The following is a 26,733-nucleotide window of genomic DNA, read 5'->3' on the forward strand; positions in this document are numbered from 1 at the left end:
ATGTAGGGAAGGGAGGATGAAGGAGACGAGCCTGGTACTTGAGGAGATGAACCGGAAGGGTTTTGTCCCTGATGAAGTAACTTATAACACCCTTGTCAATGGTTATTGCAAAGAAGGTAACTTTTACCAAGCCCTAGTTTTGCACGCAGAGATGCTGAAACAAGGCTTGTCGCCTAGTGTTATCACTTATACGTCGTTGATACATAGCATGTGTAAGGCTGGCAATTTGAATCGGGCAATGGAATTTCTTGACCAGATGCATGTTAGAGGGCTCTGTCCAAATGCTCGTACATACACAACCTTGGTTGATGGGTTCTCCCAGCAGGGGTTTATGAATGAAGCATATAGGATTCTGAGTGAGATGACTGGTAATGGATTCTCGCCATCGATTATAACTTATAATGCCTTAATTAATGGGCATTGCATTGCTGGGAACATGGAAGAAGCCCTTAGAGTCATCGAGGGTATGAAGGAGAAAGGCTTAGATCCAGATGTAGTGAGTTACAGCACGATAATATCCGGCTTTTGTAGAAGTTATAATATAGATGAGGCACTTAGAGTTCAAAGAGAAATGGTTGAAAAAGGGATTTCACCTGATACCATTACTTATTCATCACTAATCCAAGGATTTTGTGAGCAGAAGAGGACAAAAGAAGCCTCCGATCTTCTTGATGAAATGTTGAATATCGGTCTGCTTCCTGATGAGGTTACCTATACAACCTTGATCAATGCTTATTGTTTGGAAGGCGATCTGAAAAGGGCGCTTCACTTGCACCATGAAATGATTGAGAAAGGATTGCTGCCAGATGTTGTCACCTATAGCGTGCTTATCAATGGGCTTAACAAACAAGCTCGGACAAAGGAGGCAAAAAGGCTTCTGCTCAAGTTGTTTTATGAGGAGTCGGTCCCTAATGACGTAACCTACCAAACGCTTATAGAGAACTGCAGCAATGTCGAGCTCAGAAGTGTGGTAGCCCTTATAAAGGGATTCTGCATGAAGGGTATGATGGGTGAAGCCGATCAAGTCTTCGAATCCATGCTTGGGAAAAACCACAAGCCCGACGAAGCGGCATACAATGTCATGATCCATGGCCATTGCAGAGGCGGAGATGTTCATAAAGCGTACAACTTGTACAAGGAAATGGTGAAGTGTGGGTTTCTTCCCCACACTGTTTCGGTCATTGCCCTGGTTAAAGCATTGCACAAGGAAGGAATGAGTCGGGAATTGAATCGGGTCATAGAAAGCGTACTGAGAAGCTGTAAGCTGACGGACGCAGAGCTCGGGAAAGTTCTTGTGGAAATCAACCACAGGGAGGGAAACATGGATGCGGTTCTTGACGTGCTCACAGAAATGGCCAGAGATGGCCTCCTTCCCAACAGAAGAAGCGCATCCTTGCCGTTAAGTTGAGCTTTTTCTTTCCCGCGTTTGCCTCCAGATACCAACTTCTGCTTCTGAAGTTCACTTCATCTATCAGCATTGGATAATCAAGGAAAGGAGGAAGCTTCCAATCATGAGGACAGAAACCAAGAGACGTAATTTGATATCAATATTCAATATATTTGGTTATGGGAAATATTGTAAAAAAAAAAAAAGATTTTGTGTCCGGTGTTTTGAGTTGGTTGGAATCAGTTTACAGTTGAAGACTAGCTTATGGGCCGACTACTGTAAATCAAAGGGCCTTAATTGGGCTCAACACTTTGGGTATTATTATCAAATTTCTGTAACATCTAATAATTAATTATTAAACGGTATATCTGACCGAATATAGAGTATGCGAATACAAACCACGTGTATTGACAGAAAAAATCTGTAAAGAATCATATGGCGCAATGGATTAAATCCAATATCATATAGTATATGCATTTGACCGGTTCAAATAATACTTTTGGTTTATCCTCACGATAAGTGTATTGGACCGTCACTTCCACGGTAAGCGGATGACGTGGCAAACGCCATAGTATCGTAACCGATCGAGAAGGCGCAGGATAACGTTAATGATTATAAAATGCGCCTTAGGCGTATAGCGGCGGATCTGACGTGGGTAATCTGCAGATAACAACCACCACCGTATCTCAAAGATCCCGACTTTCGAGTGGCTAAGGGGAAAAAAAATCGGAGACGTAGTTTGGAAAAAAAAAATTGTCCACTGTGTTCATACTCATGAGGTCGCCCGTTAATTAATCCAATTCGTCGCCGAAGTTTTGCCGGAATTGCGTTTGAGATGATCGGTGGAGGGAGAGTTTACTGGGGAAGAAAGGTGGATGAGGAAGCGGACGCCTCGGCGGCGGTGTCGGCGGAAGACGGCGGATCCAACGGCGTCGTCGTGATCTTCGCCTGGAGCTCGATCAACGATAATCGGTTGAGAAACTACATCTATCTGTACTCTTCCCTCGGTTGGAATTCTCTTGTTTGCCGCGCTGATTTCCTCACTGCGTGAGTTTCTTTGTCTTTTCTTCGGGACTAATTCGCCCTCTGTTTGGTTTCCGAGAATAATTCGAGAAATTTTCTAGAGAGAGTGTTGGTTTTGGGTTTAGAATTGTCTGCGAGCTTTTGAAGAATCAGCTTCTGACTAGCTTAGGCTTGAAGAACTGCATTATCAGAAAGTTTTAGCTCGTTAATTCCAATTTCCATCCTAGTAGATTGACAGAATTGGGAATTCTGTGAGCAATTTTCTGGGAAACTTATGAATGTTTGGTGGTCCAATATTTTTGTACGGTGTCCCATTTCCTATCACATTCAAACACGGAGATATTCTCTGTTGTTTTGAAAACTTCCCAATTCAGATTGAGTTGATTCAACAAAAGTGGTTTATGTTTGATAAAGTTGCATACTATTTATGTTGTTTGTCAATTACGTGTAGGTTTTCCCAGGAGATGGCTATGTCTCTAGCTTATGCCCTTCTTGCTGAACTTATCGAGGTTGGTTCCGGTCAACTTTTGCTGCTCTTCTGGTCAATGTTTTGATGATTTGTGCAAAGGATATAAGTGTTTTTCTGTTATACGCTAAAATTAATCAGAATTGGTTCTCTCTGTGTGATGTTCAGCTTTTTTTTGTTCTTGCTGGATCCATGCCTGTATAATCTAAAAGTTAATGGTGCTGTAAATGTGCAGGAGCTAAAGATCAGACCATCTCCTGTAGTCTTCTTAGCTCTTTCTGGGGCTCCAAAAGCTTGCTTGTACAAAGTTTTCCAGGCAAGCTGAACGAATTAGATTTTTTTTTTAATCTCTCTTGTCTTGCCCACCTGTTAAGGTGTTGCCGTTGTGACCTTGAGGTCACGGGTTCGAGTCCTGGAAGCTCTTGCAGATATTTCTGCAAGGTAAGGTTTGCCTACAATACACCCTTGTGGTGGGACCCTTCCCCGCACCCCCGCTCAACGGGGATGCTTTGTGCACCGGGCTGCCCTTTTCTCTTGTCTTGCCCCCCTCTGCGCTTGTTTATATTTCTTCTAATCGGTATTTAGAATTTCTCAAATTATCACTAATGCAGGTAATCCAGGCTGCTTGTGAAGCTCATCTTCATTCGGTAAGATTTGTCTTTCATACAGTTTTCCGCTTCGTAGCATCTTAAGTTTCCATCTCAATGCAGTTTGTTTAAGATGTGGGGTAATGTGGTTCTTCTATGGCATCCATGTTTTTTTTTTTAAATTTGTGAAGGACGATAGCCAGTTGGTTAGGAATTGCCTTTCTGGGCATATCTATGACTCTGGTCCATTGGATTTTACGAGCGATTTCGGTGCAAAATTTGCTCTACACCCCACGATACAGAAAATGCCTGGGCCTGCAAGACTAGTTTCTTGGGTGGTGAAAGGGATTACTTCTGGTCTTGACGGTTTATATCTTACAAGATTTGAATCTCAACGCACTGAGTATTGGCAGGCTCTGTACTCATCAGTTGTGAGTATTCCTATGTGTTTTCTGATTTTTGTTTCTAAATTCACGTTCGGGCAAATATAACTTTTCCTTTGGTATTTATTTTCCAGGGACTCGGTGCTCCATATCTAATCTTGTACTCGGAGAATGATGAACTCACACCTCACCAAGTTATTTCCAGCTTCGCCCATCATTTGCAGGAACTGGGAGGACAAGTTAAAGTTGTGAAGTGGGACAATTCTCCTCATGCAGGTTCGTCATACTAAATTATATGATATGGTTGCAAAATACTCCATGCGATTTGTGCCCAACACTTTTACCCCCAAAAAGCTTGTCATGAAAGTCCTTATCGCAACAGAGTGGACATAATTTAAATTGCAAAATGAGAATTAGCCGGGACTCATTCTCATAGAGCTGGATCTAGTAAATGGTTATTCAACCTCCTTGATGTTACTTCTCAAGGTTACAGAATCTTAGCTTCTGCTCTTTTTTGCGCTTATGTTGAATCAGGACACTACACGCATTACCCTATCCAGTACAGGGCCGTTATTTCCAACTTCCTAGAAAAGGCAATGTCAACCTACTTGCAGAAAATCCGGCAGCATGGAGAGAGAGCTCAAAAGCACGATGAGATATCCGAGCTAATATGCGACCTCCAGAAAGCGGCAGTGAACTCTAACCAAAGCCTAAGAAGAGTAGCCACCGGGCCGAGCGACCACTTCTTCTTACCAAGCTCGGCGCCCTACCAAACCACGGACCCCACATCCTCACAAATTGAGCAGAGGGATGGATCTCCCTTCCGGTTGTCGCAGCCACACAGCATAAACGCACACAGCGTTCTTGGGCAGTTCTTATTCGACGCATGTGTTCCCAAGAACATTGAGGGATGGGACATCAGATTCACAGGCTCCTTGAATGGCCAACCCTACGCCTCTTCCTCTTCTCGAAAGATTTCAGACAACGGTTTCAAGAAGCGCAGTCTGCGTTCAAGATTATGAATATGACACACCCGAAAAGCCTTGTCCTAGAGAACATTTCCCAGCAGTCGCGAAGCGTGTGCTTCGACAAGTTTGGGTTTGAGGGACGTTTTACGGGAAACCCTCCACATGTTACCGACCACAAAGCGTGCGCACAGAGGGATTCAACACTCGAGGTATGTACACTACACTGGAAATGTGGAACATGTAAATATGGCGAAGATAATCACGTTCTAAGTTCTAACCTTTTGTCCAGGGATTCGATGAAATGTCGTCGTAGTACAATAATAAGCCTGGTAAGATAACGTATATTGTGAGATTATGTACATGATGACGTGTTAATAGAATGTGAGATAAGATAAGAGTATGGTAATTGGACAGATCTCATGTGCACGTTTTAGTGTACTCTATGTTTAGGAATGTCTCCGGTTCGAGCGGAAGCTCTCTTCGTCTTTCTCATACCTCACTAAACCCTAATTCTAAACCCCTAGCCCTAACTCTAACCGTAGATTGATATTCAAAATCAGAACGAAACAGGAGTTTCTTAGTACAATGTCTTCTCGGGTTCTGATAATGATTTTTCTATATATTATGTTAACATGAATGGTTCCACGGATATATATATATAGATATATGGGGTAACCTCAATATTGTAAACTATGTAGTATATGGTGTGCCATTTTTCTCTTGTGAAGACTTAAATGCCTTTGCCAGAGACTTACCACACTATTGAGCACGTGATCTCCACGTGACATAATGACTACACGAAGCTGATTAATGATTATAATAGAGCCAAAGGAAAGATTTTTGCCTTTTGTTCATTAAAAAAAAACTCTTAATATAAAATGGTAATTAACTTTAAAACACGATTGAGCGGTTGTTACAAAAGGGAAACAAAATCCAAAAGTGAATATTCATCATCACCGTCATCGTCTCGAATTTTCTTTAACGTCTCTCCAATTAGGGTTTTTCTAAGGGGTTTTGGATTCACCATCTCCGCAGCAAAGACGCAACAATGGCTTCCTCTCTCCTAGCGATTCGCCGCGTACGGCTCCCTGAAACGACGGAGATCGTTTCTCTGATCAAGTTCCGGTATTTTTCTCTTCTCCGATCCTCGTATTCCACATTCGGTCACTGTCCGAGGGCCAAAACCTTATCCCTCAACACAGCCTCTGTCAATGGCCTGAGCACTTACGCCGTCACCAACCATTTCGCCGGAAATCACCCGGCGGCTCCTGCTCCTGCTCCTGCTCTTCCTCTTCCTCCGCCGCAACAACCACGATTCGGTTATCAGGGGTTACAGACTCAGGGCAACCCCAGTTCCAGCTATAATCAGCGTTTTCCGCAGAATCAGAGCAGTCACCCCATTCCGTTCAATCATCAGAATCAGGGATGGGGTTATCCGAATCGTGGAATTTCTAACCAGGTGCCGCAAAACCCAAGTCAATGGAATTATCCGCAGAAAACACCGACCCAGAATCATGCGCACCAACACGGAATCCCATATCAGTGGAACAATCAAAATCGGGGGCAGTATCAATACGGAAGCTCGAATCAATGGCATGCGCGAGGGCAAACCCCTAATCAGCCGAATAACCGGAGCAACCAGTTTCAAGGTCATGCGGTGAACTCTGCTTCTGGAGTGGCTCAGCCTTCTCATCCTCCTTCTGTGGATGAGATAATGCTTCTGTGCCGAGGGAGGAAGTACAAAGACGCCATTGAATTGCTTGATAAGGGAGCGAAGCCTGATGGAGAATGCTTTGGTATCCTGTTCGAGTCTTGTGGGAATCTCAAGTCGGTTGAACACGCGAAGAAAGTGCATGATCACTTCCTCCAGTCTAGATTTAGAGGTGATATTAAGCTGAATAACAAGGTGATCCAAATGTACGGGAATTGCTGCAGTATGACTGATGCGAGGAGGGTTTTTTATCACATGCCGAATAGGAATATGGATTCATGGCATCTGATGATGGGCGCATATGCTGGTAATGGAATGGGCGATGATGGGTTGCATTTGTTCGAGGAAATGAAAAAATCGGGGTTGAAGCCAAATGAGGAGACATTCCTTATGGTTTTCTTGGCCTGCACTTCTGCGGATGCAATAGAAGAAGCGTTTTTGCACTTTGAATCTATGAAACATGAACATGGAATCAATCCAGGGACAGAACATTACTTGGGGCTTTTAGATGTTATTGGAAACTGTGGACAGCTTATTGAAGCTGAAAAGTACATCCGAAATCTGCCATTTGAAGCCACAGCTGTTTTCTGGGAAGCTCTGAGGAATTATGCTCAGATTCATGGAGATATCGATTTAGAGGACTATGCAGAGGAGTTGATGATCAACCTTGATCCGTCTAAGGCCGAAACCAACAAAATCCCTACCCCTCCACCAAAGAATCGGAAAGCTGTCAGCATGCTGGAGGGTAAGAGTCGGATCCTCGAGTTTCGAAATCTGACCCTTTACAGGGACGAAGAGAGAGCAAGAGCAGCAAAGAAAGGTACGGTATATGTGCCCGACACCCGATGGGTTCATCACGACATCGACGAAGAGGCCAAGGAACAGGCACTGCTACACCATTCCGAGAGACTGGCAGTTGCTTACGGCCTGATCAGCACTCCACCCCGACAACCTCTTACGATTAACAAGAATCTCCGTTTCTGCGGGGATTGTCATAACTTCTTCAAGATCATGTCTAGGATCGTCGGTAGGGAGCTGACCGTTAGAGACAACAAACGGTTCCATCACTTCAGAGGCGGAAAATGCTCTTGCGGCGACTACTGGTAGTCTCTCTCTCTGCTCGCTCACTCGGGCATTTGTTGCTTGAGAGTTTCACACGAGTATAAATGCTAACAAACAAGCCTCTGTTTTTTTTTATTTTTAAATTATTATATGCTGTGAAACTCATTGCCGAAAGTTTGGTATGCATTTTGCTTTCAGACATCTGTTAGTTCGGATAAAGTTCAGTTTTTTTTTAAAAAAAAAATCTTGTACCTTCAACAAGAGTATTCTGTGGTATTTGAGTATTTCTTGCATTACAAGAAACCTAGCCAAGAATCGGATTTCTGCCCGTTGTAAACATCTGTTGGCAGCAAGGATGAGAATGTTGTGTGTATATATATATATGCTGTTTTATTTTCATGGCAAAGTTTCTTCATTTCTTGCACTCTTGTTCATGTCCCAGGTTGTTGTAATATTAATGTATGAAAATTTTCACTATGAAAAGGACCTAAACAAAGAGAGAGAATATATTATTTTGAATATATATATATATATATATATATATATGTATGTATATATCACTCAGTAATTGCATATATTTCATTGCCACCTACATTATGTAACCCTGTAGTTGCTTGAATTGGACCCAGAAAAAAAAGCCCCCAGAAAGCCATTGTAGTCACTTTCTCTTGCTCTGAACTAAGAAAAGCAGCCCACAAGAAAAGTCTTTGGTTTTGTACATACAATGTTAAATCGTATACATACGGTATACGATTTAACCTTATACGTATCAAACCAATCTGTCTTATCAAAAACCTATATTAAGTACGTATAGTAACTTAACTTCCCACCTATAAATGAGATTTGAATCCCAGAAAAAAGGGGACTCTTTCAAAGAATCATCAATGGTGTCCCCTGAATCAGAAGAATCTCAGTTGCCAAAATCCATCATCATCTTCACCATCCACTCCTCCGTCTCTTCCTCTCCTCCTCCATTACCCATCTCTCCTCCGCCTCGCCATTGCTCTGTTTCCGCTTCTGCCCCGTGCGAACTGGCACTGGCACTCGTATCAGCCGCAGAAGCGTAGTCTGTAAACGGGAAGTTGAGCTTTGCGTTTTGCCCACGGAACCCAATGGCGGCTCTGTCGTAAGCCCTGGCAGCTTCCTCGGCCGTCTCGAACGTCCCGAGCCATACACGTGTCGCTCTCTTAGGGTCCCTGATCTCTGCCGCGAACTTTCCCCAGGGCCTCTGCCTCACTCCCCTGTATCCATCCTTCTTGTATTTCCTCTTCCTTGCCTTCCCGCTCTCCACTCGTCCAGCTCTCTTCGCCGCACTCTCTTCTTTCTCTGCTTCTTGTTCTTCGATCCTCTGGTTTGGCGGGAAGAAGTAGTTGCAGCCCAGACATCCCTCGATCCTGCAGACCTGACACGTGTCGGAATCCGACAGAGGCATTGATGCGCTGATTACTGTGCTCTGTTCTGTGAAACCCTGGAACATCGCCATTTCCTCGTGGGGGATGCCGTGTTTCATGGCCGAGACGATGCCGGAAAGCTCTTGCTCCGGCGAGAGCTGCCACTGAGGAAATGGATACTGGTACGGGTAAGGATACCAGTTCCGGGTCGGGTCAGAATCTGACGCGGAGGCTTGAGCTCCGGGGAATTCGGGTCTCTTGTCGGGATATCGCATTGCCATTTGTTTTTTTTTTTTCAAGTGTTGTTGCTGTGTCTGTTGAGTTCAGGAAGGAAATGTTGAGGCTGGTCTGAGAGCGTGTCGGTGACTGGATGAGATATATATATACATATGGATGCATAATCTGAGGATGCTTACGTGGCACTGCCAACTGAAACACTAATTAGACACGGATTACGTCGCCGCTTTTTTTTTAATAAAAAAACACGTGCGTTAATTTCCTCTAAGCAAGTTATCATTTGTAAATGTGCTTTGAAAACGACATTTTAGATGCAGCTTCGGCGCCCTCTTCACAGACCATTTTATTCCCATAAAAAAAATGTTGGTGATGATTTGAATTTATCCAAATATCAAAACCTTAATTTTTTTTTGTTTTTAAAACTATGTTTTTATCTTTACCTTGAATTAAAATATAGGATAATTATCTGTAAATAATAATTGAATTGACAAGGTATAATAAATATTTTTATTTGAAAGAGAGAGAGTGCAAAAGAATAATATGCAAAAAATGAACATCCTGAAAACGCCGTCCTCTTTCTAAAATTCTGTGGGGGAGTCAAAGGAAAGTTTGTGAGGCCAACATGAGATGACGTGTATGCTGAGCTGGCATTCCCCAATATCACATTCACACGCATCAGTGTGTTGACTCTCTCCTCACTCTTATCGTTGACCTTGGAGAAGATTTTGTGAAGCAGAAAGTGCGTTGATTCTTTATTATTATTATTATTATTATTATTATTATGGTAAATTATTACTATTATGATTATTATTGTTGTTGTTGTTGTAATGTTATGATTATTCCTCCTTCATTACATTACACTTTCTAGATCCTTAATCGATATCATTTTTAATATTTCCTTTTTCATATGATTAAATTATTAAATTATGGGATTTGCAGAATATTGATCAAAAGATCGGTTTACGACTATAGAGACATTTTTATGGCAAATATTTCTTTTTTCATGTGAATACTCCAAAATTTTATATATTTTTATGGCATATTTTTTCCTTCCTTTAATATAAACAAAAAAAAAAATATTTTCTTCAGGTGGACGGACACTCCAAAAGTTTAGTCGCTCTCTTTAAATGATATAATATATTTTTTTTATAATAAAAGGTGACCCTAGATGGGGCCATACTCAAGACGGAAAGACATTTTGTACTTTCACCTTCACGTTTTTTATATTATTAAATTATTATATTTTGGGATTTGCAGTATATTCATCAAAAGAGCGGCTATGGAGACATTTTTATGGCATATGTTTCCTTTTTTAAATATAAATAAAAATTATTTTCTTCATGTGAATACTCCAAAATATTTAGTTTTTTTAACAAAAAAACTAAACATTTTAATTTAAAGATAAATATAACTCTCGAAAATTAAAAAAGGAAGAGATAATGGTATTATGAATCTGGTATGGTTTGAGCGTTAGGGGGGAATTTAGCTCTCTCTTCTGAGAGAACCCTAGCCGCCGTCCAAGCCAATCTCCTTTCTTTCTTTCTTCCCGCCGGCCGGCCTTTGCCGGCCGGAAACCTTCCACAGAAACTCATGGAACCCAAACTACAAAATCTCACCCAAACCATTCCATCTCGTTCAGACACTACTACTTCTTCTTCACCGCAACAAATCCACATTTCTCCAAGTCCAATCCCTAGCCCACAAATTCCAGATCCAAGGACAGACTCGCAATTGGCCCCTCTGGAGCTGGCTCCGACTCTTCCGTCAAACAACTCTCCTTCTGCCACAGATCTGGTTGACAGTCATGATGCAGCAGTAGAAAATGTCGTAAACTCTAAACCAACTTGGAGCCAAAAGCTCAAATCTTCCTTGCGTTATCTGAAGCGCACAGGAGAGCCTCAGATTCACTCATCTGGTGTCCCAATGATTGCCATTCCGGAAGAGTCCCTCCTCCAATCCAAGAAAGAATGGGAGAATTTCATCATCGGTAAGTTTTATGGAGTTTCCCCTGGAATTGGGAGAATTATCGGTTTTGTAAATTCCTTGTGGGTAAGGAGTGGTCAGAGAATTCGTGTTCATGCCATGGGCAATGGCTCCTTTCTATTCAAGCTTCCGAATCTTTCTGCCAAAAACCACGTTTTAGGCAGAAGCTTCTGGCATATAGGGGACTGTATGATGTTTGTTTCAGAATGGGATCCGGATCACGACCCTGAGAAACCAGCCCTTAGCTCGATCCGTACTTGGGTTGAATTCAGGAATGTACCACCGAAGCTCTTTAGCACTGATGGGTTAAGTCGAATCGCTACTTGCTTGGGCGAGCCACTCTATCTTGACAGAGCCACCGAGGCGAAAGATAATTTCACGGTTGCAAAGGTGTATGTGGATGTCAATCTCCACCCTCGCCCACCAAACAAAATCATCCTGAATTTACCAAGGGGAGAGGAGAAAACAATCGACATATCTTATGCATGGCTTCCCCCGGTCTGTTCACATTGCAATGAAGTGGGTCATAATTTGAAGCATTGTCCCCAGACCCCACTCGAGCCGCCAACTCCCGCCCCTCCCAATAACTCTGAAATCCCCCTCTCGTCAGGAGCTGTCAGTCATCAGGGGTCACCACTACCAACCCCCTTGGATCCACCAGTTTTGTCTAAGGAGCCGATGCTTACAATAGGCCAACAACTAGTACCTCAGTCTCTTCATCAAAATCTTTCGGAAGCCTCCACCTCTGAAAAAATTGCATCGGCACCACTTGGCCAGCCGCATATAGCTAGCTCTGACCAAGAGTTTACACCGGTGAAGACTAGAAGAAGAGGTCGTGGTCGCGGTCGCAAGACCGCTGGTCGGAACTAACCTTTTGTTTTTCAGGATTCCATGATATTTTGTTGGAATACACGAGGGCTCAATAGCCAAAATAAAAGTCAGGGCGTTAGAACCTGGATTTTGAAGAACAACCTGATAGTCGGTGCACTTTTGGAGAGTCATATTCATGAATCAAATATGTCTCGCATTTTTGCTGCCCTCCCGAACGGTTGGAAATCCTTTTCCAATCACTCATCAGACCCATCAGGGAGGATTTGGATCGTATGGAGACCCGATATCATGGTTACTATATATCATGTCAGTGATCAATCAATCACCTGTGGAATAGAACATCAAGGCTTCAACTTCAAGACCACTATAACCTTTGTATATGCGAGGAACCAGCCATCTGAGAGAATCTCACTTTGGAACGATCTTCGAGAGATAGCCGCCTACCCACCGATGATCAGCAAACCCTGGATACTGATGGGGGATTTTAATCAGATGCTCAGACCCGAGGATCGATCAGATTTTCCTTATGTCCACTCCCGCTCCCAAGGTATGTCAGATTTTTCCTCATTTCTCGAGGATGTGGGGTTGTTTGACATCTGCGGAAAAGGCCATAGATTCACATGGTGGAATAACCAGCGTGCAAACCCAGTGTCATTTAAGCTGGACCGCGTCCTGATTAACGAACCGTGGTTTGACTGTTTTCCCGATGCATATGCGGATTTCTTATCCCCGGGGCTATCTGACCACACACCCTGTCTCTTGCATTTTCCCAGCATGCTCGGCCAGGCTAGAAGGCCTTTCAAGTATTTTGACCACTTGTCACTTCACCCTACCTACTCTAACATCATCAGCCAGCATTGGGTTTTTGATGATATTTCAGGTTCTAAGCAGTTCAGGTTCTGCCAAAGTCTAAAGCTCCTCAAGGCCCCGTTGCGCAGATTGAATGCGCAAAGTTTTAATCAGATATCTCAGAGAGCTAAGGAAGAGGCTGCTAAGCTTGAAAACATTCAATCTGCCTTGCTTAGTTCGCCGACTACCTCTCTAGCTGATGAAGAGCATCAAACCAGGCAGAATTGGACTTGGCTTCTTCAAGCGGAGGAGCGCTTTTTCCGGCAAAAGTCAAGGCTAACCTGGCTGAAGTTGGGAGACAGAAACACTGCGTACTTTTATAACACAGCAAGGTTAAGGACATCCTATAACCATATTCATTACTTGACTGATGGTAATGGGTGCAGGTTAACAGACTCAATCAGCATCAAGACCCATGCTGTACAATTCTTTTCAGATCTGATTGGTTCAGTGGACCCAAGGATTTCTCCTCCTCCTACATCCTGGATTGCAAATCTCTTTCCTGAGGTCTGTCCAAATCAACTGAAGCACGATTTGGTAAAAGAGGTTACTGTAGAAGAAATAAAACAAGCATTTGACAGCATGCCCCGCAACAAAGCCCCAGGCCCTGACGGCTTTCCAAAGGAGTTCTTTCTTTCTTCTTGGGAAACTGTAGGTAACAATCTAATCGAAGCTGTCCAAGAATTCTTCCACTCGGGGAAGCTATTAAAGGAAGCTAACGCAACAATCATAGTGCTAGTCCCCAAGAAGCCGGAAGTGACAGAGCTTTGTGATTATCGACCAATTAGTTGCTGTAACTTTTTCTACAAAATCATCTCCAAGGTGCTTGCAAATCGTCTGAAATTGATTCTTCCTTGGGTAATTTCGGACAACCAAGCTGCATTTCAGAGAGGTCGGAATATGTTGGACCACATCATGCTAGCTTCGGAACTAGTAAGAGACTATAACAAACCTTCTACCAAGCCGAGCGCAATGCTGAAAATAGATATCAGGAAGGCGTTCGACACAGTGAGTTGGGGTTTTGTCTTGGCTGTTCTTGAGGGATTAAAAATTCCTAAGTCTTTCATTGATTGGATTTGGGAATGTATCTCCACTGCTCGCTACTCAGTAGCCATAAACGGGGAACTAGCGGGGTTTTTTCCAGGAAAGCGCGGTCTTCGTCAAGGCGACCCGTTGTCTCCCTACCTATTCATTATATGTATGGAGGCTCTCTCTAGATTGTTGGATAATGCAATGCTCAAAGGAAGGATCAAGGCTCATCCAAGGTGCGATTCTCCACTTATCTCTCATCTTGCTTTTGCTGATGATTTAATGGTCTTTGTTGAAGGCAAATCTGAAGCGATTAATGTGGTCAAAGAGCTGTTAGCCGAATTCAGTGCTTACTCGGGGTTGATTTTGAACGCGGCCAAGTCGGAGTTATTTCTCGGTGGAGTCTCGCAGTCTGTGGCACATGATATTTGTTCTACTGTAGGTTTTCGCCAAGGCACCTTACCGGTCCGCTATTTAGGCGTTCCTATAGGACCTTGGAGGTTAATGAGAGACGACTACAAGCCGCTGGTGGAAAGAATCAGAAAGAGGCTCACAGCTTGGACATCGAAATACCTATCTTACGCAGCAAAAGTGGTACTCATCTCGACGGTAATCTACGGCATGGTTAATGCATGGAGTAGGGCCTTTCTGCTACCAAAATTTCTACTCCGCGAGATAGATCGACTATGCTCTACCTTTCTATGGAAGAGCTCCATTAACTGTCAGAACTCGGCCAAAGTTGCATGGCCCTTGGTTTGCTTGCCGAAAGAAGAAGGAGGGATGGGAATTCGTCGCCTAGAGGATTTCAACACTGTTTTCCGACTCAAAAGCATATGGTTAATTTTCAAGGAATCAGGCTCGTTATGGGTAGCGTGGTTGAAACGACACATCTTCAAGCGCAAAGGGCTATGGGGGACAAAGCCTTCACCTAAGCACTCTTGGGGGATCCGCAAACTCTTGATGTTTAAACACAAGGCTGCTGATTTTCTACATTGCAGGTTAGGCGATGGAAACACAGCCCTCTTCTGGCATGACAATTGGACGGGTTTGGGGCCACTCATCAAGTATGTGGGAGTGGAGGGCCCTAAGCTGCTGCGTATTCCTCTTTATGCAAAGGTCAAAGCGGCGTCAAAAGGCTTAGAGTGGAATCTTCCCGGGGCAAGATCAGATCGGATCCAAGTGGCCCTTACTCGGATTTCGGCCATCCCAGTTCCGTCGAGCGAATCTGGCAAAGATTGTTTTGAATGGAAAGCAACGGCAACGGAATACAGGGATACCTTTTCCTCCTCCGCCACCTGGAAGTTGATCCGCCAACAAGCTCCGGTGGTACCGTGGCACTCTATGATATGGTTTTCACTATCCACTCCGAGACTCAGCTTCATACAATGGCTAGTGCTCCTTCATCGTCTTCCAACAAGAGATCGCCTCGCTCGATGGGGACTCCTCGACAATCCCATGTGTGTTCTCTGTCAACTAGCCCCTGAATCTCATTCTCATCTTTTTTTTGATTGTTGCTATAGCCGAGATGTGTGGATTCCCTTTGCCTCTGCGTGCTTCCAGTCTCCGCCGTTGGATGTTGATCAATGCTCATCTTGGTTAGCCGCTCAACCCCAAGCTCGCTCAAGCACTAGAAAATCCTTTGCCAAGCTAATTCTTCAAGTAGCCATCTACCTCATATGGTCTGAACGGAATGCTCGAATCTTCAAAGGCGAATCGTCCCCTGCTGAAAAGACTCGGTTAACTCTTGACAGGTTTGCTCGAGACATTATTCTCTCGCGGAAATCCTCTACGTCGGCACACCCTTGGAGCTTGATGGATGATTGGTTACTGGTTACATCTACGATCCAAATTCTCTGAAACGGTGATTCACTTTTGTAGTCTTTGATTTTGCGATATGGAATCCTTATCTTTTGGGTTAGTTCCGGTGATCAACCGGTTTTGTATACAAACTTGATCTATTAATACATTTACCTTTACCAAAAAAAAAAAAAAAAAAAAAAACATTTTTTTTTAATGGGGGAAAAAAATGGTCTGTGAAGAGGGCGCCGAAGCTGCACCCGACCAAAGTGTCGTTTTCAAGCACATTTCCTTATCCATGAAATAACGCCACACTATTTATCCATGTCAACATATCCAATTATCCACTGTTTCGCAGCGCCATCCCACATCGGAAGTCATATCATATACCACAAATTTTTTTTATGACGGTGTAACGCGGAACAAATACGCCGGATAATGGATTTTTCAATGCACACTCTCGAACCATGAGCCGTGAAAGGGCAACAAATTAATAAGAGCAAAATCACGAAGATGGTTCCTCTCTTTCCGAAGAAATATCAAAATATGCTACTAATCTAATCCTCAGATACAACACGACACGACACAAAGCCCTCTCTGTCTGAATTAAGCATTCGTGGGGCTTTTACACGATCTTCCATTTCGACACTCTGGGTTCTGGGTCTTTCAGATGGCTTCTCTTCTTTGTCTTCGTCTGTGAAGTTCTGACCTGACGCCTCTGGCCACATACATACACGAATGAAAAAGAGTTATTAAAGACTGATATCGTTCTTTACTTTCTTCTTCTTCTTCTTCAGCAACGATGAATGAGTGCTATAGGATACGATTATTCAAGTAAAAATGAACCAAAAGCCAAGCCAATGCAAGTCAGCTGTTCTACACAGCTTTGAACAAAAGATCAGCGAAAGTTTCCTAGTTCAGTGAACGGAGGCACAAAGCTTCTGTTCTGTCCCGAGTTCAAATATCAAATTTGGGGAAGGGGTGTATACTCCGATTCACCACATGGTTGACCTTTGATTCCGAAATTAATTTGGACCTTGGTTCAAGATACTTGGTTACCAAAAAAAATGCCTACTTTGAAGGACAGAACTGCCAACATACATCATCCGTCTCCGTCACCTATACCGCTTCAGTTCTAAATCTTAGTTAATTGTAACTCAGCGTAGGATCTCCTATAGAGGGTAACTTTAACTAGACTTAAAAGCCATGATTACCTGCAGTGTTTTCTGTCGAACATTCATGTCCTACTGGATTTCTCAAGGATGTTCCGGAAAACGCCTTGTCACTAGAGGGGATGGCTTCCTTGTTACATGGCAAATTTACTCGGACAGCGGTTGTCCTAGTGTAACTTCCACTGGGTTCTGCAGAACGGCTCGTCAATGGATTTTCACGGAAATAAAAGTCAGATGACAAGTCCGAATGAGTTATCTTTGTCCCAAAGCTAATCTTCTGCCAGCACCCGTTTTGCAGGACAGAAAACTGCGAAATATGAATGCCAAAATGGGCAGTGAAGAGTACAGTCAAATGGGATCTCAAAAAGTTTTGATGACAAACTGAGTCAAATCCCCAAACTGATCAGTGGATCTGTAAGAGTTGGCTGGCGGATCATGAGTTCTAAATGATCTCCCAGTCTTTCCTTCCATCAGGCAGTACAACTGCCTAACAAATGATTTCTCCAAATAATCAAGATATGAACTGTGTTTCTCATTGGTCCAACCACTGCATTCATCCTGCAGATGGAGGTGATAAGAAACAATGACAATTAGACTCATTATGCCGAGAAGAATACCGCAAGAAAAGAACAGGTTTACCTCTTGCCAATGAATAACTAAACCATCATAAGGCAATGAAACATGGGTGAGGGTTTTATGCAGACATAGAAATGCCTGCGCTGAAGCTAAAATCACAGCCAGTTTTCAGCTGCAGTTCAAGGGGTCAGTTTCAGAATGCCCAATGTTTCTCGAGAAAGATGAATCCGTCCTATTAACGCGATCCGCCGTAACATGGAGTGATCTAGATCGATGAAAACGATGCCTAAGAGAACTCCACAAAAATTTCCAAGAAACAATTTTCTATATCCGATCCACCAGTCAAACTTCTCGTGGCCAAAACAGGGTCATGTTCATATACACGATCTCATGGAGACAGCCACACATAGAGAACTGTGACTCATCGTGACAGCAACACTCCATCTGTTCATGGAAAAGCATGAAACAGACAGAACATTGAAAGACTGGGACCGCAGGCAAAACAGCAGCATCTAATGCAATTACAAAGCTTAATGGTATGTGCATCTCGACAAGGAATCTAGCAGAAACCCACCAAATTTGGAAGCCAACACTTCCTTTGTGATCGTAGACAGATAAGAGATAGTGAACAAACTACCTCAGAGATGGTAATTGACCTCATTGCATTACCATTCCAAGCCAACTTTCCGACAGGAAGAGCACGTTTGAAGAAGAGGAACATGGACTTCATCATTAGAGATTCCACAAAAAAAGAAACAAGAATCATAAATATCATTTCCTTGATTTTGAAATGAGTATAACTTACTCAAGGCATCTGATCTCAATTTTCTCGCTTAAATGACTTGTAACGTTAAAAAGCTTCCTCATCATTTCTGCTTGTGGGTTACTTCACTTTCAAAGATATCCAAAATCAAATAAAAGAAAACACAGAATTGAAATCCGGAGGAAATAGATTCAAAAAAATCATAAAGAAGCGACGAAAGGAATGGTGTTCTCATCAAGCTAATGGCAACGCAAAGAAAAAACAGCAATCTGATGAACCTCAACAAATATCAAACGAGGCCCCAAAAAAAAACTCGAGAAGAAGAACGGACCAAAAACGATAAGAAATCGCATTACCGGTCTCGCATCCTCACCGTCGCACGACTCGCACGAGCACCAACGCGAGCTCTCGACCGTAACACCCGACTCGAGCGAGTTCCACCGGGTCGACTCGCTCCGAGACTCCGCCGCCGCCGGAGATCCCGACCCGCGATCGGACTCGGGATGAAGAAAATTCACCGTAAAGTCATCATCCATCGTTAGTTATCTCCCGGTGAGCTCCGATCAAACTAGTCCACCTGAAAAATCTTCGCCTCGGAAATGTTCTCCTTCCTTCTAAGAGGAGCCTAAAAATAAAACAAAAAACTTGACACGAAGATGGAGAGGAGAAAAAGGAACTCGCCCACATGGCGACGCTTTTACACGTGGCACAAAGATTCTACAGTGAATGAACTTATAGTTTTGAATTTAAAAAGTGAAATCATAACAAAAGCGCTCGTGGCCTAATGGATAAGGCGTCTGACTTCTAATCAGACGATTGTGGGTTCGAGTCCCACCGAGCGTGTTCTAGAAGCCACGTATTTTATTTTTCTAAATTTAGAGTAATAAAAATTAAATTGGCAAAAATATTTTACACATATAGGGATACGTATTACGTATATATATAGGTATATCTTATAGTCATTTATATCCTACTGCAAAATAATAAAATTAAAATCCGAACACTCGGAAGCTGGCGTAGACCAATTGGACTCTCTTTCACCGACTCCTCTATGAATTCTGGGCTACAAAGCCCAAATCCAAAGATCATATCATATCATATATATATATGTATATAATAGTTTCCCAGTTCTACATGATTTTACGAGGATCCAGCAATTAGTATATTTGCCCTCTTTCTTCAATTTTCCCGAGAAAATCCGATCAGGGGAAAAGCTTGTTCCTTGGCATCACTCGTGTGTTGTTATTATTTTTGCGGTGTTGATCTTGGAGATCTGTGCTTTTCCCGTTTCTTCTCGTTTAGGTATTGCTCTTTTCTGTCTGTCTTTCTTTTATCAGTTGATACCAACTAGTTGTCGGAGATTCATCGACTACGATCTTGCTTTTCATCTACTCGTGGTCTAATCCCGTTTGGTTGCCGAGAAGAAAAATCTACAAGTGGAACTTTCTGGGAGCTTTCGGTGGGATTATCCGACAACAAATCGGATGATTAGTCTTCTCATATGTAGCTGAAACCGTACTTGACCGACTGACGGCGTAATTCGGAGGATACTAGTGTGTTCATCGGATTCTATCTGCTTAATTATATGATTTCTCCAGCATATTCTGTTCATAGGCCGTCGATGTAATCATATGTTTTCTCATTTCCAGGAGGAGCGTCTGATGATACCGTCGAAGCTTATGTCTGATTCTAATGCATCAACGCCCATAGCTTCTCCGGAAATGAAAACCGTTCAATCCAGTTCAACGTTGCAGAACCGCTGTTCTTCGGATTCGGATGGCCCCCTGGCGATTCTCTGGGACATCGAGAACTGCCCTGTCCCGAGCGATGTGCGCCCTGAAGATGTTGCCAGCAACATAAGAATGGCTTTGAGAGTGCATCCTGTCATAAACGGTGCAGTGGTTGTGTTCTCGGCTTACGGAGATTTCAACGCGTTTCCTCGTAGAGTTAGAGAAGGATGCCAGAGGACGGGGGTTAAACTCATCGATGTACCCAACGGTAGGAAAGACGCGGCCGATAAGGCTATATTGGTCGACATGTTCTTGTTCGCTCTGGATAATCCCCCGCCGTCTTCTATCATGCTGATATCAGGCGATGTTGATTTTGCACCTGCCCTTCACATACTCGGCCAACGTGGCTACAATGTCATCCTTGTCATACCTCCCCGGGTGGTTGTTAATTCAGCTCTGTGTAGTGCCGGAAAGTTCGTTTGGGACTGGCAAAGTATTGTCCGGGGTGAAGGCTTTGTGCCCTCCCCGAGTCCCTCGGCCCCTCCTCGTTTAGGGATGTCTAACGTTACCGAGCATCTCATGGGGTGCCAAATTAGTGACAATAATCCCGAGGGGATGAACGAAGAAGCAATTCTATACAGAGGAAACTCGAGGAACTGTTATAACCCGATAGATTCCTCGATGGTTTCGCAGTCTCTTGCCGAGTATGCTACAAACACGAATCGTTATCCTACAGCATCTCAGTCTCCAAGCCTTGCATCTGGTGTGTGTGAACCCTCGGCTTGCCTGTCTTCTTATGATCAGCTTGATTCCTCGATGTGTGTAGCAGCACCCGGCGACATAAATGGTCTGAAAGGACAACTGGTGATGCTTCTACAACTCTCAGGCGGTTGTATGCCACTCTTGCGTGTTCCCTCTGAATACCAAAAGCAATTCGGTAAACCTCTTTATATATCCGAGTACGGTGTGTTCAAGCTTGTGAATCTTTTTAAGAAGATGGGCGATACCATTTCCGTGGATGGTAAAGGTAACAAAAGGTTTGTCTACCTGCGGAACTGGAAAGCGAACCCTAGCACTACTCCCCCTTTCGTCCTCCTCAGGAGAGACAAGAAACCCGAGGAAAACACAGATGTAAGAGCAGCAGCAAGTAGAGGCTCCTCAGACGAGTTTTCAGACGAGGACAGATTCGCCGCCGAGGCGGCAGCAGCAGCAGCAGCCTCAGGCTCAGGCCCGGCTCAATCCGAGGCAAGTGATAGGAACCTGGAAGAGTTCAAGCAGGAGCTGCAAGAGATCCTGGTGAGCTACTCATGTAAGCTACTGCTGAGCTGTTTCGAGGATATATACCGACTAAGGTACAAGAAGCCATTGGACTACCAAAGGCTCGGCGTCGATAATTTGGAGAAACTCCTCGACATGGTGAGGGACGTCGTTATCGTATACGAAGATCCTTCGACCAAGAGGAAGTTCATCGAGGCGCTTTACTGAGATTGCAGAATCTCGTGCCGAACGTTTTCTCTTCTGTAACCTCTTCGGAGTTTACAGACTAGAGATAAGATTTTAGATCAGACGGTGAGTTTTTTCAGCCGTTGAATCGTTTCTTCCTTTCCTCGCCGCGGGAACAAAGTGATGTATTCTCCATGGGAACGAGCGTGTAAGCTTTTTTACCTGCCGCTGTGTAAGTGTAGCTGAGCAGCTCCCAACTATGTATATTTCTTTTCTGTAGGGCAAACGATTCCGCATATGCTTTTCAGTGATCACTTTGTTTTTGTCGGATTCTATCAGAAAGTTGTGTTCTTTGTGATGCAGACGTTAATAGAAGCATAGAACTGTACCATAAAGATAGAAACTTCACTATTGAGGGAAGAAAATATCTTTCTTGGGACATTGACACATGATGGACCAAAGTTTGTAACTTGTCCAGACAATCAAGGTTTGATCATCATCCACATGATTCCACACACTCAAAGAGGTAAACAAAGACGGGAGTTTCTGATATTCATTCTCTTCCTTTTTCTGCCATTTTCTTTTGTTTTGGGATCGAAAGAAGCTGACGGTGAAGAGGCAAACCCCTTTTTTCAAGTAGAAAGCGCCATGATCTTGCAAATGGGGCAGAGGTTCTTGAGCATAACCCATTGCTTGATGCAGTCTGTGTGGAATTCATGGCCACAGTCTAGTGTTCCGACCTCATCCCCTTCTCCATACTCCTCCTGTCCAAAACGACAACCACTTTCCTCACTTTCCATTACCGAGTTAAGCCGGGAACCCCAAGAACCAGAGCAGAAAACAGCGATTCAGTCAAACCCGAATTACCTACCTTACCTAACGTCCCATTTTGACAGTTTAGAGGACAACTCAAAAAGAAAAAAAAAACACAACCAGTTCTAACTGTATTGAAGCATAAAGGAGATTCATTTTGGTCGGAGACGACACGGGTAAAAGATCGATATCGAAACCCTCTATCTGTTTACGTGTGTCAACAAGTTAGCCATATCTACCCGGAGCACCCCGGGCTCGAGGAGACAGCCGCAAAAACAGTAAAAGCAGTACCATTTTTAAGGTCATACCTGACAAACAGAGCAAGGCTCTACGTCTTGTCCGGTCTCGGCAGCCGAAGATGTGTATTTATGCTGTTTCATCGCTTTCATAATCGTTTCCCCGCTTAGCCCAGTGCTCACGTCTCCTATACGTTCTTCCAGTGCTAGTAGCTCCTATATTCATTGCGGACATCGGTAAAAGGCCAAAGATTTGTAAAAGAAAAAAAGAAATCCACGAAGAAGGAAATATGACCACTCACCTCGTACGACATGCTGTCAACATCAAGACGCATATCCCGATGCCTATCATGCATCTCGGCCATGCCATGGTAGATAAGCGGATCAAACACCATATAGTCCTACCAAGTTAAAACCCGAAGTCAGACACACATATCATAAAAGAACATTCACCACATCTCCATATAATAGCTTTGCATCTCCTAACCCGGGTTCATGTATAGATTCGACTGTTACATTCTCATTCCAGACCCGACTTCTTTATACTACAGGGTCGATATGCATATTATAAGAACCGAGTTATTAGTTCCTATTTAACCGAGAGATCAGTAGCGCTGGTCAACCGAGAAGGTTTGTAACATAGAATCACACCTCAAACTGCGAGTTTTCCCCGCTTCGCATGGCATTCAACACCTGACGTATCTGCCAGATACGAGAAGAAAAAACCCGATTAACTCTTGAAATATACAGTAAAGTATGCATAATGATAAATAATCTGAAGCAATGTTACAGTGGAGAAGAGCAATGTATGTTAAAGGGGAAAGAATATGCATATGATATATGCAAAGTGTAGGCTTTGGGGACTAAAACATACAAAGAGAAGGTTGTTCATGCATGAATGATGCTTTTGCTAAATGGATAATGTGTAAAAGATAAAACAGATAGTCAAAACCTCGAAAATCAGCTGGTTCCTCGCATCGTTGTCAGCAGCTAATCGTCTTCCCAGATGACGCAAGTGGAGAAGATTACTCTGCCTCTCCAATAACAATCCTGATCTCCTCGGCCGTGGGCGATGGCTCCTGCTACTAGTCCCAGATGCCACTGCAGTCTCGTTCAAGGAAACTGAAGGGCCTGTAGGAAGTAAAGGAAGAGAACCACCGTGTCTAGCAGATTCAGATTCAGATTCGACGTTAGAAAATATAGACCACGGAGCAAGTTCTGATGTCCTTGACTGATTATGCATCGAGCTACTTGGGGGGAGAATCCATGCGGGATTCGGCTGCAAAGAATGAATGCTTGGACTCGGCCCTGCTCGAGGAGCGAAAGGATAATCTCCAGACACATTAGGGGTTCCACGGCTGAAACTCCAATAAGATTGATCCAGCACTGGATTTCTCGTTTCGGTTGAGGGTACAAACACGTGATGATGCTCTGAGTTGCTTCTTGGCGATTCTCGTGGTAGTCCGAATTGCCCCGAAGAACTGTTGGATCTCGAACTAGAAGCAGCATTACAAGCAAAATGATGTATATTCCTAGTCAAAGAAGGAAGGTGGATAATATTTGACTGACTCTCATTACTACTGCTGGAGTTGCCACCAATTGATGGTGTTGATCTCACATTCAGAGGATCAAGAAACGGGGAATTCACCGTTAAATGCTGCTGAGAAGAAACACTAGAACGCAAAGAAGTTTCAGCCGACGATGAACTGAACGGTACCGAGTCCTGTTGCTGCCCAGGATTTAACTGCTTGCCATGTCTAGATGAACTGTCTCCGTTTCTCGTAGAAGGGAAAGCATTTGACGTGACAGCCACTCCGAACCTCGGCTCTGACTGACCAGAACGGTTGATAATATTTGGAGAACTTTGCGACCGAATAGACAAACTTAAGTTACTACTAGAAGCACCATATTGTGTATGCCAAGAACCGTTCTCAGTTTGAACAAAGGAGTCAGGGCTTTCGCCGTGAAAAGAATGTCCTGAAGCTCCTTGAAGAGCCTTTCTTTTGCAGGATGTACCCCAACCACCGTCCAGTGAGGAACCCGGACCACCACTGCTCTCCTCGCCAACCTGACTTCCGCTTCTCAATGATCTCTCACAATTATTATTGCAGAGAACAGCCCCCGAGCTCTGCCCACAGCTGCCATTGTTGTCCATGTCCATACCCAGATTTATAGTCGGTGACATACACCTAGGGCCTGAACCTTGCAAGAAAGGCGGTCCATTTCGGACATGACTGCCACCACGGCCAATCTGAAGCCCTCCTGTTGGCCTTATACCAGTCGAAACTGATTTCCCTTCTTCCGAGCCATAGCCAACGTGAGAAGGAACGCCCTCTGAGGCTAGCCGGTGGTCTGTCTTCAATCCAACATCATTGGCCTGATGAGGAGAAGGTCCTAGTCTAGAGCTGGATTCACCAGAACTCAACCAGCCACGACTTTGAAAATCACGAGAACCAGAGCTTACGTAAGTTGACCGTCCTGAAGGTGTACTGTAGTTTGGAAACCGACAGTCCACTGGATTCAAAATGTTATTTGAAAGGGCCTCTGAATTGGTGCTAGAGATGTGTTGCCCGTCACGGTTATTTACTTCAGTAGATGAACTGAGTGTATTCCACGGCCCTTGCATTGGATCCATACCCTCTGATAAGAACTCAACGAATCTACTAAACCCTTAAGGAGTCCTGAAATTGGGCAAGCAGGAGGAGCAGGAAGAAAACAACGAAAACAAATGCATAAGAACACTATGGATGAGAACTCAGAAAGGAAAACACAAATGGAACACATACTCTAACTCTCCTCAATTACCATTGTCATTTTCACTCTGACCAGTTATCTAGACCTAAAGCATCAGCATTATGTGTTGGTTCACCCCCCCACAAGCAACCAAAGATCTGGGACTTTTAAAAAGAAAAAGAAAATGCATCTGATTCAAAATCTGAGCAACCTCAGACTAGAAACTTCCAGTACCCATTGTCAGTTCAGTCAACACAACATACAATCAGCTCACAGAAAAGACCTAAGAAGAACATAACTCTTCCCTGACTCCGCCGACAAGTTCCTCTTCCAAAGTGACCGCTCATGAAGTACTTACATTATCTCAAAATGTCTCCTGGTGAGTGAAATACAGAAGAACGCAGATTTAGTTGAAGGGATTTAAGGTATGATCATGCCCGAATAAAAACTACGGTCGGAATTCCAATACCCTGAAACAGACTAAATCCATCACAGAGAAAGGGGAACGCAATCACCAAAGCACATCAAAATAATATATTCATAATCATGAATTGCACATTCCGATGAAAGAACCACGGAAACAAAATTACCCAGGAAGAAATCGGAGCCAAGTAATCCGATGACGAATTACATTTCCAATCTTGAAACAGAAACCTCAGATGAGTCAACACGATCCATCGGGCTCCCTCGAGCTCTTGCGATGATTCAGAGCTTCAGAAAACCTCTCGACGGTTGGGGAAAAAAACGAGAAAAATCGAGACTATCTGGACAATGAAACAGAGAAATGATCGATCTTCAAGTAACGGTACCGAAAAATTCCCAGAAAGAATCAGATGGGTCTTCAAAGTATCTGTTTATGCCCAGAAAATATTTGAAGGAAATACCTTTTCAACGAAAAAAAGGCGTCTCTTTTTCGAATTGCCGATTCTCGTATTGCTTTTCTGGATGTTTTCTCCTCTCTTCGATTTCCTGTTTCTATTGTTTCAGTCACTTCCGGAATACTTTTCGCGGAAAATGAGAAACCTTTCCCAGAAAACGTAGGAACAAAGAAGAGGAAATGGAAAGAGAAGAAGGAACGGGCTAATTATAAGAAGAAGAAAAAATAAGACGGAACAAAAGCAAAGGATGAGGGGAGAGAATTAAGAACCGTACAGATTACATGTGATATTTAACTTTCCTCCGTTTTTTATTTTTTCTTCCAAAAAAAAAATAATTATAAATTCATCAGATTTTACGATTACCAATTTAACATCTTTCACGCCCTCGTTTAACATAAATAATTTGGTTAGTCCATCGCCATTTCCATTACCATGGGACTTAGCGGATGTCACTTGCCTATGTAAGTGGTGTGATGTTGTCCAAAAATTATTGAACTGTCGTTAGTACATGTATACGGTTGTCCACGTAGCTTTCATGCAGTGACGTGGGTCCCACGCAAACTTTGATTTCCTCGCTAACACATTTTCTATTTTCAGCAATTAACCCTTGACCATATTATGATAAAAACCATCAGAGGAGATGATTTCCTCGCTAACGAATTTTAAACTTGAAACATTTAAGATA

The 26,733-nt window shown here is 43.4% G+C and overlaps 8 protein-coding genes and 1 non-coding gene across 19 annotated transcripts in view; 6 read left to right on the forward strand and 3 right to left on the reverse strand.

Moving 5' to 3' along the window:
• LOC104804370 (pentatricopeptide repeat-containing protein At5g39710) overlaps positions 1 to 1,739 on the forward strand; it is a 3,309-nt gene extending 1,570 nt beyond the window's left edge. Inside the window, exon 2 of the mRNA XM_010528640.2 lies at positions 7 to 1,739. Within this exon, the coding sequence (XP_010526942.1) occupies positions 7 to 1,408 (1,402 nt within the window). The 3' untranslated portion in view covers positions 1,409 to 1,739. The remainder of the gene's footprint in view (positions 1 to 6) is intronic.
• Positions 1,740 to 2,066: 327 nt separating this feature from the next.
• LOC104804372 lies at positions 2,067 to 5,227 on the forward strand. Its single transcript, XM_010528643.2, has 7 exons — positions 2,067 to 2,434; positions 2,862 to 2,919; positions 3,112 to 3,192; positions 3,488 to 3,523; positions 3,655 to 3,894; positions 3,981 to 4,122; positions 4,381 to 5,227. Exons 1-7 carry the CDS (start codon positions 2,223 to 2,225, stop codon positions 4,866 to 4,868), a joined length of 1,257 nt encoding a protein of 418 aa, XP_010526945.1. The 5' UTR covers positions 2,067 to 2,222; the 3' UTR covers positions 4,869 to 5,227.
• Positions 5,228 to 5,353: 126 nt separating this feature from the next.
• Positions 5,354 to 7,962, forward strand: LOC104804371 (pentatricopeptide repeat-containing protein At2g15690-like). The gene has a single exon (XM_010528642.2). The coding sequence runs from the start codon at positions 5,863 to 5,865 to the stop codon at positions 7,630 to 7,632; it is 1,770 nt and encodes a 589-aa protein (XP_010526944.1). The 5' UTR covers positions 5,354 to 5,862; the 3' UTR covers positions 7,633 to 7,962.
• Positions 7,963 to 8,196: 234 nt separating this feature from the next.
• On the reverse strand, positions 8,197 to 9,275 carry LOC104804373 (ethylene-responsive transcription factor ERF109-like). The gene has a single exon (XM_010528644.2). It carries the CDS (start codon positions 9,257 to 9,259, stop codon positions 8,498 to 8,500), a length of 762 nt encoding a protein of 253 aa, XP_010526946.1. The 5' UTR covers positions 9,260 to 9,275; the 3' UTR covers positions 8,197 to 8,497.
• A 5,401-nt stretch (positions 9,276 to 14,676) lies between these two features.
• On the forward strand, positions 14,677 to 15,880 carry LOC109116242. Its single transcript, XM_019201336.1, has one exon. The coding sequence runs from the start codon at positions 14,688 to 14,690 to the stop codon at positions 15,762 to 15,764; it is 1,077 nt and encodes a 358-aa protein (XP_019056881.1). The 5' UTR covers positions 14,677 to 14,687; the 3' UTR covers positions 15,765 to 15,880.
• Positions 15,881 to 16,091: 211 nt separating this feature from the next.
• Positions 16,092 to 18,850, reverse strand: LOC104804374. Of its 4 annotated transcripts, none has more exons than XR_770342.2 (4): positions 18,572 to 18,850; positions 17,516 to 18,176; positions 16,919 to 17,434; positions 16,092 to 16,422 (listed from the first exon to the last, which is right to left on the reverse strand). XR_770342.2 is itself a non-coding variant. In XM_010528645.1 (4 exons), the coding sequence occupies exons 1-4, from the start codon at positions 18,749 to 18,751 to the stop codon at positions 16,262 to 16,264; spliced, it is 693 nt and encodes a 230-aa protein (XP_010526947.1). In that variant the 5' UTR covers positions 18,752 to 18,848; the 3' UTR covers positions 16,092 to 16,261. The 4 variants fall into 4 exon arrangements, 2 of the variants coding, with proteins under 2 accessions (XP_010526947.1, XP_010526948.1); XM_010528645.1 differs by having other exon boundaries at positions 16,919 to 17,183; positions 18,090 to 18,176; positions 18,572 to 18,848; XR_770343.1 differs by lacking the exon at positions 17,516 to 18,176 and having other exon boundaries at positions 18,572 to 18,848.
• Positions 18,851 to 18,985: 135 nt separating this feature from the next.
• Positions 18,986 to 19,058, forward strand: TRNAR-UCU. Its single transcript has one exon. It is a non-coding gene; the product is annotated as a tRNA-Arg (tRNA).
• Positions 19,059 to 19,329: 271 nt separating this feature from the next.
• On the forward strand, positions 19,330 to 21,721 carry LOC104804376. Of its 2 annotated transcripts, XM_010528650.2 has the most exons (3): positions 19,330 to 19,517; positions 19,640 to 19,768; positions 19,865 to 21,721. In XM_010528650.2, exon 3 carries the CDS (start codon positions 19,877 to 19,879, stop codon positions 21,428 to 21,430), a length of 1,554 nt encoding a protein of 517 aa, XP_010526952.1. In that variant the 5' UTR covers positions 19,330 to 19,517; positions 19,640 to 19,768; positions 19,865 to 19,876; the 3' UTR covers positions 21,431 to 21,721. The 2 variants fall into 2 exon arrangements, with proteins under 2 accessions (XP_010526952.1, XP_010526950.1); XM_010528648.2 differs by lacking the exon at positions 19,640 to 19,768 and having other exon boundaries at positions 19,331 to 19,517.
• Positions 21,722 to 21,774: 53 nt separating this feature from the next.
• Positions 21,775 to 26,278, reverse strand: LOC104804377 (E3 ubiquitin-protein ligase MBR2-like). Of its 7 annotated transcripts, none has more exons than XM_010528659.2 (8): positions 26,055 to 26,278; positions 25,761 to 25,934; positions 25,529 to 25,546; positions 23,390 to 25,118; positions 23,089 to 23,139; positions 22,740 to 22,838; positions 22,510 to 22,653; positions 21,775 to 22,152 (listed from the first exon to the last, which is right to left on the reverse strand). In XM_010528659.2, exons 4-8 carry the CDS (start codon positions 25,070 to 25,072, stop codon positions 22,021 to 22,023), a joined length of 2,109 nt encoding a protein of 702 aa, XP_010526961.1. In that variant the 5' UTR covers positions 25,073 to 25,118; positions 25,529 to 25,546; positions 25,761 to 25,934; positions 26,055 to 26,278; the 3' UTR covers positions 21,775 to 22,020. The 7 variants fall into 7 exon arrangements, with proteins under 7 accessions (XP_010526961.1, XP_010526958.1, XP_010526957.1 ...); XM_010528656.2 differs by having other exon boundaries at positions 25,470 to 25,546; XM_010528655.2 differs by having other exon boundaries at positions 25,243 to 25,546.
• Positions 26,279 to 26,733: the final 455 nt, after the last annotated feature.

This window comes from Tarenaya hassleriana, unplaced genomic scaffold (genome assembly GCF_000463585.1).
Source record: "Tarenaya hassleriana unplaced genomic scaffold, ASM46358v1 Cleome9, whole genome shotgun sequence".
Lineage (NCBI taxonomy): Eukaryota > Viridiplantae > Streptophyta > Magnoliopsida > Brassicales > Cleomaceae > Tarenaya > Tarenaya hassleriana.